Raw genomic sequence first — 13,024 nt, 5'->3', positions numbered from 1 at the left:
TTTATCTTCCAGTTCCCATCTGATTGTAAAATTCGATTGAAATCGAATTTCACCATGAAAGTCAGAGGATTTTTTACGAGTCACTGATCTGACCTGTTCCGACATGTTAAGCAGATGTTATAAAGTATTTTACGTTTCATTAATATTATAACAGCACGGTCAATCTTCCTGGAGCGATTTTGTTGTTCAAAATAAGAAATGCTAGTGGAGAGAGAAAATACTTAATTACAGCGAGTAACTTAACGGAGCTTACGTTAACCTTAAATAAAAGTAGTAAGAACGTACTTTTGAAATGTTCTTTTATTCGTTGTATATAGTATTATAGTATTGTTTGTTTAGATTTTTCCCCTGGGTTGGGGTCTTTTTTGACTCTTTTGATTGACCTTTCGTTTCCCACCCTGGGGAATTTGATCCAAAAATTTTAAAATTTGTCAAATCTACACCCCTTGCCCGCACTCCCCCCCCCCCCCCCCACGGGGTTTACATTGATAGGTGCATAAACCTGCTACAGAGCAAGAAACAGAGGCATAGCACGTTGACGATGAAGGAGCAACACAGCACACGCCTGACGATCGCCATGACGGACACGTGCTTATCATTACAGTATTGCTTGAGTCTGGCATAATAAAAAAGGGGTTTGTTCTAAGTTTTTATGCAGAAACGCGGTGCTCTCAAGAATGTTTGGAGAATTAATTTTCTGAGTAAACATTTTGCGGGAGAATTTAAATCATAACAGTTACACTCGATTCTATTCTCTCGAGTGACTTCGATCACGCGAGCGAGATTTTTAAACCAAAAGTGCACAGTTCCACTTTTTCAAGGGTAAGTTCCCAAGATTTTTCACTGGCTACTATAGAAAGCCATTTGTAATTAATTGATGCTGCTAAAACAAATGCCAAGCAAAATAGTTTTCCGTCGAGTTATACAGCAACTTGCATTTTGGTTTTTAAGACTCAGTTTTGGGTATTTTTCTATTTTCACGTCAGCCGACAACCTATCACTTATTACTCTTCTTGCTCCTAGCTATGCACTGAAACTCCGGTTTTCCATGCTTTAAAAATCAAATATGTATAACAATCGGCCGAAAGATCATAGCGGTAATGATCCTAGTTACCTTTTGATACTTCAGTCAACCCTGGAGTCGATTAATTTGGAGAAGAAAAGTTAACCGAACATTTGATGAAGTGAATGAAATCCCATGACGTGGTTATTTGAATTAACCTGGAAGGCTGTTTATAACCTAGTAACATTCACTTCTCAGTAAACTAGAAAATGATTTTTCTAGATCTTTGAGCACTGTCTCTTAAGTGACAGAAAAAGAGAACAAGAGACTTGAGAACACCGCGCCTGTCTGAGGCGTTCTCTTATAGAGAGAGTATTATTTGATCTTCCTTTTGGTTTCCTTTGGCTTCGTATCTATTCTATTCAAGTTAACGGTTCGAAAAAAACAAATTATTAAAAGAAGTTAAAAGTAAAAGGGCTGCATGAGCTCAAAGGCTTACTAGGATAAACGAAATTTTTTCTAGGGAGTGTTATTTGCTCAGACAACCTTATTTAAAATAAGTGTCTTTAACCGAAGACCAGCTTGTGAATGCACTTCAAAGACATTTCTTATCGCTTAATGTATGTATTTCAGAGGGTTACCATAATTCCTTCGTAGTCTTGTTTCATGGTGATTTTAGATGACAGTTCGATGGTTTTAGTTCGGCAGTTCACTCATTTTTTAAGACGAAACACTCAGAATTTCCTTGGCGTCGACGGAATTTAGGTATTTAAACTAATGACGTCTCCGATCCCTCTTTAACAAGCTGACAATGTTTATTTTGGTTGACAGTTCTAGAAAAGTAATGAAGGTGTACCCTCTGAAATTACTTGCAAAGTCCTGATTCTTTTGTTTCTTTGGTAATTGTTTAAAGGGACAGGTTCACAGTTCAGCGCATGCTCATCAAAATGTTGTTTTTCTGCCGGGCCTGCTGTATAGTCTAAGCAAGCAATATGATCATGTCATAATGTCGTCAAAGAACAAATCTGCACACTCCCCTGGCAGTCACTTGCACTAGATGAACTTAAATATTTGCGAATAGCTTTAAATTAATCAACCGTGGAATAAAACCTTCGGGTCAACAATAAATTCAACGTTGATAGTGTTGGCATAATCCACTAATTTGTTCTGCGATTTTAGTACTCCTCCATCCTACTTCAGGTTACTCGGAAATACAATGCTACTTTGAAATTCACTCTGAGATCGCTGAGATAAGTGTGAGTGGGATCAAATTAACCGAAGGAATTAATAATAAATTGGAAAAAAGGAATTTAATTATTGAGCATGCGCTTAGCCGTGAACCTGTCCCTTTAATTCCCAGCCATAATACCCCGTAATCCAAAAATGTTTATTTGGCCGGGCGTATATTACTACAGATCACACATGCGCAAAAGCCACAATGGCTCTTGGCATGAGCAAATAACGTCAGGTCCGAAGTGTGATTTTCCTAGACTTGTTTTGTGGGTTACATCACCAACGCGATTCTCTTATCTGTTTTTTTTTTTTTTTTTTTCATGTCCAATAGAATCTCGACGTTCAGGGGGACGAGAATGGGGTGAAAATAACATAACAGTAGCAATGATTTCCTTTTAGAATACTTTGGCGTTTTCCTCCTGGATCTAGGAGACAATGATTCGAGCACCTACTGTATTAACGTTGGTTGTGGTTTTGGCACTAACATGCGTTTTTGGAGAAAAACGAATGGAACCTAAAATTGAACAGCAAGAGAGTGAGTCCGTCCTTGCCGATATAGACCCCGAGGTTGATGAGGACCTTGACAACGAGGACCAAATCGTGGACGATGATGATGATCAGGATGAACACCCCGTTCAACATGATCCACTTCCGTGGGGGAGGAGCAGGTACCGGAGGAGCAGGTATAGACGACGGTATCGCCGACGGCCTTACCTCAGCCGTAGGCCATACCCCACTCGTAAACCAACAACAAAGAAGCCGCCCAGCACTGCACAAGCCTGTTCTACAGCAAGACCAGCTGACATCAAATGGGATAATACCTGGCATGGCAAGCTGTTTTTTGATTGTCCCAAGGGTAAGGCATATAAAAGTTTAAAATAAACAAATTATGCATTCCGTTACAGGCCCGTAGCCAGAATTTTTTACGGGGAGGTGCGATCCAAAGAGGAGACGGACCGAACGAGGCGGGGGAGGGGCCGGGGGTGACGGGTTAGGTGTTTCTGAGACTGCATTTCGAGCGTTTTGAAAAAACTGGTTATTTCTCAAACTTTTAATCTTCAAAAGTTTTTTTTTCCAAATAGAGTACTTTACTTTACAATTTTTTAGAATGGCAATGCGGGATGTCACTATTAAAAAAGAAAAAAAAGTGGACAGAAAGTTGTAAATCCGTCTTATTCGCTAGGTTTCTCAAACTTTTCGCGCGCCTTTTTCTTTCGCGTCTTCCCCATAATCTGAGAGCCTGGAAGAGGCTGAGGAAGCTACAGCTTGCTGGTCAACTGTCCTGGGTACTGTGGGTGTACAAAATAAAACCGACATTCTTTAAACTCGCGTCGAAGTTTTCGCTTTTATTCATTCTTGCAGGTCATTCTTTAACTTACATGAAGAGTGTGTTCCGTAACTGCCAGCAAGACCGACTTTGGAAATTCGACTGTGGGTTCAACGAGGCTTCCAAAGAATTTTGTCACTGGAGTCATGGATACGCCAACGATGCAAAAGATGGCATTTTCTTCGACTGTCCCAATAATGGTTTTATATCAGGTAAGGCCTTCAACCATGCATAGAGGCGACAAATTAAGACGAATGGGGAGGGGGGAAGGGGGTGGGGACCTTTGAAGAACTTAGGGAGGGGCACCCTGAAATGTCTACACTGTATCACTGCCTGGGAATTTTGCTTCTTTCCACGAAGTACTGTTCTTCCTCTCTTGGTTTCGACGCAAAGGCGACGAATAACAGGCCCTCTGCTGATTCGAAATTTCCATTCTGAACAATCTAGCTGTTTGTGGGAATTTAAACTGCATTAGTATAGATTTGATCGACAGAAGAACGACCGTAGAGGGGTACGGTAAACATTCAGGTTAAGACTTGAACCTCGCATTGTGGCATTTAAGCAGAATTATCGTCATGCCTGAAATATTCTGTTCTGTTTTTACCTGTCCAGGAATTCAGAGTATCTACGTTAGCGGTGATCGGCGCTATAAGTTCAAATGCTGCAACGACGAGGGATTTGATCACACGGACTGCCATCAGTCACACCATTTGAACAAAGCTGGAGAGGACTTTGAGTACAAGGTGGACAGGGACAAAAGGTTTTACATCACTGGCATCTCAAGCTGTTTCAACAGCAAGAAAAGGTACTACACATCAGATCGAGAAAAAAGTTGCCACCGAAAACTGACCACCGAGGAGAACAAGAGCAGCTTCTCTTACGGCTTTCTTTACTTTTAATTGTTTGTTTCCGTTTTTATAGTTACGTTGTAAAATAGACGTACCGCAACTAGCATTAATAGGTGGTAAAATGTAGTAAAATGTCGCTTTCATTAAAGATACATAGGTTGTACAACAAGTTTTAGAACGCTTTCAATTAAAACTCTGCATTGATAAACTGTGATCGTTTTGTATACAGTTATCTTCTTCCTGAAGTGTACATCAGAGCCGCCGATAAATGTAAAAAAAAGCCGCATTGGCAACGAAGAAGCCTTTTGCGGCTGTTTTTCTCTAATAGGACAAATAAAGAGCATACTTTATACCTTGACTAACTTGACACAGTAGTAACCAATATGAAGTTTGAAGTTGTCTTATTTTATTATAAATGAAAAAATGTTAAATACTTCATCATTGTTAAGTATTTTCACCAACTGATAAATGTGTTCTTTTTCTTAATTTCTATACTTTGCGGGCGGTTTAGAGTGTCTGTGACGCTGCCTAATTGTCCTATTCCATTTTATTCTTGTGTGCGTTTTTGGCCACAGTAAAGGCTGCTATGATCGCTACAATCTCTGGGAACAAGTTCAGCGTTCACAGCGGTTACCCAGAGACGACTCTTCAACGATCGAGGGAAGGAAATGAACTCGACATCATTCATTTAGTCAAATAAAACCATTCATGCATTAAAGACGGAAGATGACAGTAACTAAGGCTGTTACGGCTAAAGTCCTGGTTTGGGTGCTTTAGTTTCTTCAAGTTTGCTGAGAATTAACTTAGAAGTTACAACGTCTTCAACTGCCATTCCTGCAAGAGCAAAGGTTGACGACTGATCACTTTAAATTAATGAAGAATCTACAGGATGAGGAATAAGCACACATTGAGACTATCGGCCCTCAATGTAAGCATAGCGGATTACAGTTCCACTTAGTTTCACAGTCACTTACCTAACGACTTAAAAATCTTTGTTTTTCCTTCAGGAACAGAGAGCTTTCCTGAAATCACATCACCAATTTCTCCTGACACTGACGACTTTAAAATGCAGAGAAAAGAAGAAAGATTATTATATATAATAATTCTGGCATCTGATCATTACATGATCAAAAATAGCTTAAACAATAATGATGATTATCATGTATACTAATCATCATTGCCACAGATTTGCTTAATGGAAGAAAAGCAACCCAAAATACCTGCCCAAAGCTTTAATGTTAGAGTTAGCCCTCCTTGTACTTTCTGTGTTATTATTTGCCTTTCAGTAGCCTGTGTAATAGCTAGCGGTTTTGTTGGCGACGAGAGCGGAAACCAGCAAGAAGCTTTGCCGCTCATTTGCGCGCTCACAAACAAAAGCTACACAGGCTACTTTTCAGCGTTTTATGAAATTAAAATAATTTGCACTCTTTCTTAAATTTCAATTTTTGGAAATTACGAAAGCTGTCTTCAGGGTATACTATCATAGCCTACTGGAAGGCGTTCTTGTTGGAGAGTCGGTAGCAAAGAGGTGATAGTTTGGCACGAGCGGCAAAACGCTGCGAGCCAAGCCTGAATCATTTTTATGCAAGTATTGTGATGTGAGTCCATTCATATCTGGGCTCTCTATCAGAACTCAAACACGAGGGCACACGTGGGGCATCACAAGCCTTCAAACAAGCTCTCTCTGGGGCTCTGGGGGCGGGGGAGCCCAAGCTCTCTGCCCCCCTCCCCCCCCATAGCCGTCCCCCAGAGAGTTTGCTCCGGGCTACTGCAACAGACTTGTTGCTACTTTTCGTTGCCGTCACTGCACGACTACGGCGTAAAAATGCTTAATTTCACTTTTTATGGAGAAAGTAAACACAAAACGACGATTTTGTTTTTCGCTTTCTGCACTTGGATACGGTTGTTAAGAACTCAACTCGAGAAAAATTCGCCTGTATTTGGCAAATTGATCGAGATGCAATAATCGTAATGAAGTTCTAAGCGGCGTTCACCTCCAGTATTTTATTACAGACTTCTTTACCACTGACCTTAGAGAGAATCACGTCCCCAGCTTCTTTCAGCGCTGCTTCAATGCTGTCTGCTACAATAAAACTATTCTGCATAAGCTCATCATCAAGCTCTCTCCATGTTGGACGAGGTGCACCAACAGCTGCAACATCAAAGTGTAAGGAAATGGTGCAATCTTGCATGTAGTCACTGCGACCACGTTTTTGTAACTTTGTAACTTTATTTGATTTACCACAAAATACAAATAACGATAAAACAAGACAGTTACACAAAAGCAAATGAAAGTGGCGAGGAAGCCCAAAAAGAAACCATGAGGCTTATAGACGTTGGGCTCCCTCAGAGTAAAAATAAAGTTAACAGTAACGGTAAGGCCAGGATCGAAAGCAAAATACAATGAAGGTAAGTATAAATTAACTAATTATGTATGGTACAAGTAACAATAAGTATAAAAATAATATCAGACATGGAAGAAATATAACTATTTACTACAAGATTTATAACTAATAATTCATATATAATTTTTTTTTTTCAAAATTCGTTTTGAATAAGTGGAGAGAATTAGATTCTTTAATATCATTTTCTATAGTGTTATAATAAGTAGGTCTTTAGTGGAGAGAAGTTGTTCTGGGAAAAAGGGTCACCTTCCCAGCCCCGTTAATACTAGGGAGCTTTAGCAACGACGACGGAGACGGCAACGAGGACGTCAAAAAAGCAATAAGTTTATTACGCAAAACAACAACTTTGCACGTGCATCACGCTTTTTTATACATTTCTTTACCGTCCTTGCACGACTAGGACGTGAAAATGCCTAATTGCATGTTTTATGGAAGACGTAAACAAGCGACAAGGAATCTCTTTTTCTCTCTCTAAACTTGAGTGCGGTCCTCAAGAAATCAACTCAAGGAAAATTCGCCTACACTTGCCATTTTCAGCAAATTGGAATAAACGCGACAAAGATTGAAAAAACGGGAATTCATTTTAACACTGACGTTTTCGCTGTCGTTGCCGTCGTCGATGCTAAAGCTCCCTAGTGTGTTTAACGCTACAGGACGGCAAAACGTTTGTGTCTGACAAACGTGACAGGGCTACTTAGTACTAAGTATGTGTTCTTTCGTGATCTTCACTTAAATTTATGTTTTTTGGTCTTTGACAAAAAGATCTGTTTAAAGGAGGGTGAGGTTTGGCAGAAAGTTTTTTTTTTCAAATAAAATTCAGTACTGTCACGCTTGTCACACAAGGTTTACCGTCTTCTTTCCTCTCCCGTCCTGTTACATAAGCTCACAATAGGGCGATTTATACGAGGAAAAATAAGACGCGTCTTACATAAGACGCGTCTTAAATAAGACGCGAACTATACCATTTATACGAGCATGTCTTATCTTATAAGACGCGTCTTAGCTAAGCCGCGTCTTATTTTAGACGAAATGTGCCGTTTATACAGAAAGTTCGCGTCTTATGTAAGACGCGTCTTATTTTTCCCCGTATAAATGGCCCTAATAACCTTAAACAATGACTGACTGATTGACTGACTGTCTGTCCTTGACCGAGTAGACCCGGTTACAAGAGCCAAAGTGTTTATAATCATGGAGAAAACTTTGCCCAGCTACGGGTTCACCTTTCTAGCCGAGCCAACATTTTGTTTCAGGTGTAAACGGTTCGCCAAGCAAAAGTAGCCTTGGCCAGAGTAGCTCGGGTAGGCGCCGATGCCTATTTCCCTTTCGTAAACGGTCGATGCCACAATTGGTAACCAAGCATTTAGTGACGATAGGTGTAGTATATTCGCAGGATTAAATTACAATGAGGCAAATAATACGTTTTGAATAGTCTTATAACGAGCGACGTGAAGCCCAAGTTAAATTTCCGTTAAAAGTTATGAAAAGGGCTAGGGTCACTTGTTATTGATGCAATAAAGACAGTTTGCTTGTGTATGTACTTAAATTCTTCGGAATTCTGGTGGGTCGGCGTGGTAGTATGGGAGAGAGATTAGGCTGATTAGGATACGAAAGGTCCGGGTACAACCCAGGGTGGATTGTATTTTCTTTCTCTTACTAGAAACACTGTCAATAACAGGTCCGGGCAAAATTTTTCTAAGTGTCTTCAAAATGGCAGCGACCGTTTACGAAAGGGACAACTGCAGCGCGGAGTGACCCTTTTACCCGAGACAAGTTTTCTCCGTATTAATGGGGCCTTACTTGTTGAATCCTAGCAAGCCCGTTCACAATCGGTTAAACAAAAAGGTATTACTTTAACGGCGATCGAGGCAATTATTCTCTCCCCTTTTTTCCTGTGGGCTGAGCAGCAGAGAGGATTGATTGCGATTTCCTGGTAATTACATTGCTATTTTTGCAATCTCTACGATGCAAGGGTTACACAGCCTGAACCACAGACGGAAATTAACTTCTGTTAAGCCCTTCTGCGAAACAGCGCCAAAATCCTTGTTCTAGTCCCCCCATCTGTGTACGAGGGTTTGAGTACTCAGTTAAAAAACCACTGTCAATTTGCCAATCAGTTTGAAGGGAAATTCGAAACGCATTTCCGGTAATTCGTTGAGTCCGTTGGGGACCCAGAACAAGGATATCTGCGTTGCTTTGCAGACGTTACTAACCGGAGTTAGATTCCGTCTGCGACGCAGGCTAGGGTTACACTAAAGCAGGTCTGATCGACTGAAACATTTATCTGCCACAAGATCCAAGGTAGGATTTTGTGGCTACTCATCACAATTTGAGCAGGTTCGAAACACCGAACGGTGATCTCGCAAGTTGCGCTAAAAATCACCCATGGAAACAGGCCTTTAAGATGCATGACAAGACGTTTTTTTCTGTAACATGAAATAACTACGCTCAGTTAAGCTACCTTTCATGTCTTAAACTCCTTAGCGAATACGATGTAAGGGCATTTAAATGTCTCAAAAGTTCTCAAGTGGTCTATATTAGTTTGTTCTCTACACACTGAATGGCATTTGTCGGCCACAGAACAACGCAACAGCACTTTAATCACATCCATCACAAAATATTTTCAAAAGATGAAGGAAAAAAAAAGAAGAAAAAAAGAAAAAGGAAACCTTCCTGAACCTACCTGATACACTGCTGTCAAACTAACACAAACTTTTTTTTGAACTGTCAAAAAGGCAAGAAGGCGAGAAAAGCTGTTGCACATAGCTGTACAGCAAGAAACAAAAACTTGATCACCTAATAAGAACAAAAATGTAACTCGTTCCCCGGTTCCATTTGGTGTGAGAGGAACTTCGATCATTTCTTGCCTCTTTTGCAAGCTCAGCCAAGCAAGAAAAACATAATTTTAAGATGGTGATAAATCTCAAAATAGGCTCACCGTCGATCAAAGCTCCAGGTTTGACCCATTTTCCACACAGAATGGGAGTGGTTGCCATGGTAGCAGTCACAATGACATCAGCACCTGACACTGCATCCTCCACTGTTGAACAAGCCTTTGCACCAATTTCATTAGCAAACTTTTGTGCATTGGCAAAAGTTCTACTCCATACTCTAACCTTCAAAGATATATAAAGTCAATGGCAATCTTAAAAGCCTAATTCAGTCATGGCTTTATATAGGGAGTCTAGAGGACTGATTTCTAATGGCCAAAGCATATATAACTTATTTTACTTGGCTTTGCTAAAATTCTGATAATTTTTATATGTATGGGCAAAGTAAGATTTGTCTGGAATAACTATATTTAACTAAAATATTATAATATTTTTTTACTTTTTAAAACAATAATTGCCATGCTGGTAGAAGAAAATATCAATTAATTACTGAAATGATTTGATATTTTCATTGGTCCATATATAATATAAATAGAACATTACATGGCCACTTGGACATACAAAATTTCTCTACTTGTATTCATTGATAGTTCATGGGTGAGGGCAGTGAACAAGTGAAATATTTTTCAAAACTCAAAGAGAAATTTCAAATCCCCATGCAGCCATATAATAATCCCCTATGTTTTCAACCTAAAATATGTCCAGCCTCACTATTCAGAGAGAGTGTCAACTTAGCACGTACCTCAGAGAAAGGTCTGACAAGCTTAAGGGCCTGAGCATGACTTCTGGCCTGGGCCCCAGACCCTAAAATACACAACACTTTAGCATCCTTTGCAGCAAGGTACTATAATTTAGAAAAAAAATGAAACATAAATGTGGAGCATATCATACTAGCATTAATTGAATTGACTATCATTAATGAGTTAAATAACAGTTTCCCTACCCCTTTGTAAGCCCACCCTACCAACCAATATTAGTCATGTGCACTATCTATGACGATTCCACATGATTTCAAGTTCTCGACAGCCCCGAATTATTTTGAAGGGCTGATTGGTGACATATGAAAATGCTGCCCCTGAAAAACTGTACTATAATAACAACAACAACAACAACAACAACAACAACAACAATAATAATAATAATCAATATACTTTATTAAAATCTTAAAAAAAGCTGCCCACAAAACATCAGTAAAATATTCATGAAAAGAAAACATCAATATCAAAACAAAACTCCAGCAAAACCCCTTCCCAATTCAAAATTCCAAGAAATCACATAGAGTTATAAAAAAATCAAGTCAAAAGTCCCAGTGGATACCATAAATGTCAACACACTGATTCTAATAATATGGATAAGTTTATTAATAATAATAATAATAATAATAATAATAATAAAATACATTCAGTGAGATTTTGGAAAACTTTGAAAAAGCAAAGCGTTAAAAAAGTCAACTTAAACCTAGAAATTTTGTAAGCCATGCACAAAAGACAGGAGACTCCCATGAGCAGGGAGAGTTTAAAACACATTTGCTACAAAGCTGATGTTCAATCAGATACCCGAGGTACATGCGTCTGTCTATCTATACCTTGGTAGCGACAGCAGATGCTGCGGCGGTCCTCATATCTGTGATCACAACTCCATCCATGATCTTGCCAATAAATACATAACATATTAAAACGATAGGTTAAAATCATCTCATGGAATGGCCACTAAAGTTGAAGAAAAAAATAGCAAGGGTCTTGCTACGTCATTGAACAAAATTCGGTTAATAAAAAAAGAAAGAAAAAACTCACTGCTTTAAGCAAACCATTTTTTGAGTCAAACACCATGACATTTGCCATAATTGCTGGTAGCTGGCCTTGCTCACTATTCTCTGGAAAAACTGTTACCAGTTTCACAGCAAGAGCATTGTCTTTAGCTGAATAAGCAGGCATAACTAGAAAAAAGCTGAAGTGGAAAAGATATGATAATAATATTTCTGACCAGTAATGTCGCTCATAGCCTGCATCACAGACAGTCTGTAATCTAAATCAAGTTCTAGCCTATCTAGGTCATGAGTAACAAATCAATGCTACAAATTAAGCAGACTATTGTCTCAGTGTGCTAAATGTGTATTAAGTAAACGAAACATGTTGTTCTTTTAAGAGGTTCCCCAGTAAGTTTAGTTCTCATTAGAACTACGGATTTGGTCAGTTGAAGCCCAGTTTAACTAATATAACTTGACTTAATTAACACATCATTGATAAAGGAATTAGGGACTATCAACAGCTCCCTAGCCTGTGTATAGCCGTCCCTTCCCCTCCAAAAAAATCAGTGAAGGGGCACTTTGATTAGAGGAGGGGGAATTTTTGCATGTCAGGCTACAGCTCCAATGCAAGCAAAAATCCAGCCCAAATTCGAGATTCCAACAGATTCGATTCAGTCCCCACTGAAAAATGCCTTCCCTCAGTGGGGGCGGAGGCAGCTTAAAAATGGACTGTCCTATAAAATTTTTACTGGGGGTGGAGATAATAAGTGTGCAACTGATGGCTGATCATTTATTATTTAAATCCTTTCCGGGGGGGACTCCGCATATTAAAGGGGTGGGGATGCTCATTGGAAAGTTTGAATTAAATCCCTATAAGAGACCGATTTGGGCGTGGCTCAAGCTTTTTTTGACCCCTAAAAAAGACCAAAAAAATATGCATATCAAATATATATTTTCATGTTTTTTCGCGTTCAACTCTAAACGAGACCTTCACGGCTAAATTTGGTGGCGTTTTGCCCAGAACACCCTAGGTGAGACCAAAATCCGAAATTTACACCCCTAAGCGAGACGACGAGCATCCCCACCCCTTTCCTATGCCGAGTCCCCCCGGGAATCCTTTGTGTTAAATTTTTGACAAAAGATTTTTGGAAGATTGTCGATGCATTTATATAAACAGAAACGTAACCAACAATAACTTCTGAAGTAAGTACAAATAAATTATTGCATGCATACCCACGGTCTTCTACAGCCACCGAAGAGCGCACGGGCTGGACAATCCCACCGCTCTCACGGGCAGAAAAATTCAATAAAGCCTCTTCAATAACGGGTATAAGATCTTCATATTTAAGGAACTGTTTTATCCGAAATCCATCAATATACTTTGGAGGTTCAACAGCTGCATGAGCCATAGCACTGACCCTGATCGACTTACTATAAACGCTCTGCAAAAAGCACGCATCGAGGACTGTGGTCGACGAGACACAATGTTATTCCATACACGAATGCAAAACTGCATGTTTATCTAAACCTTGTTGTGATTGGTCATTATCAACACGGCAAAACCAATCAAAGA

At 39.5% G+C, this 13,024-nt stretch overlaps 2 protein-coding genes across 2 annotated transcripts; one reads left to right on the top strand and one right to left on the bottom strand.

The window, feature by feature from the left end:
- Window positions 1-666: 666 nt before the first annotated feature.
- On the top strand, window positions 667-4,580 carry LOC140941488 (uncharacterized). The gene is made up of 4 exons (XM_073390488.1): window positions 667-822; window positions 2,666-3,092; window positions 3,599-3,775; window positions 4,176-4,580. The coding sequence occupies exons 2-4, from the start codon at window positions 2,672-2,674 to the stop codon at window positions 4,460-4,462; spliced, it is 885 nt and encodes a 294-aa protein (XP_073246589.1). The 5' UTR covers window positions 667-822; window positions 2,666-2,671; the 3' UTR covers window positions 4,463-4,580.
- A 215-nt stretch (window positions 4,581-4,795) lies between these two features.
- LOC140941487 (ketimine reductase mu-crystallin-like) lies at window positions 4,796-12,909 on the bottom strand. The gene is made up of 8 exons (XM_073390487.1): window positions 12,685-12,909; window positions 11,498-11,651; window positions 11,290-11,352; window positions 10,447-10,548; window positions 9,752-9,929; window positions 6,442-6,563; window positions 5,386-5,470; window positions 4,796-5,245 (listed from the first exon to the last, which is right to left on the bottom strand). The coding sequence occupies exons 1-8, from the start codon at window positions 12,858-12,860 to the stop codon at window positions 5,163-5,165; spliced, it is 963 nt and encodes a 320-aa protein (XP_073246588.1). The 5' UTR covers window positions 12,861-12,909; the 3' UTR covers window positions 4,796-5,162.
- Window positions 12,910-13,024: the final 115 nt, after the last annotated feature.

Source organism: Porites lutea, chromosome 6 (genome assembly GCF_958299795.1).
Source record: "Porites lutea chromosome 6, jaPorLute2.1, whole genome shotgun sequence".
Lineage (NCBI taxonomy): Eukaryota > Metazoa > Cnidaria > Anthozoa > Scleractinia > Poritidae > Porites > Porites lutea.
Note: the sequence above shows the minus strand (reverse complement) of the source record. Positions and strands in the feature narration are given on the sequence as shown.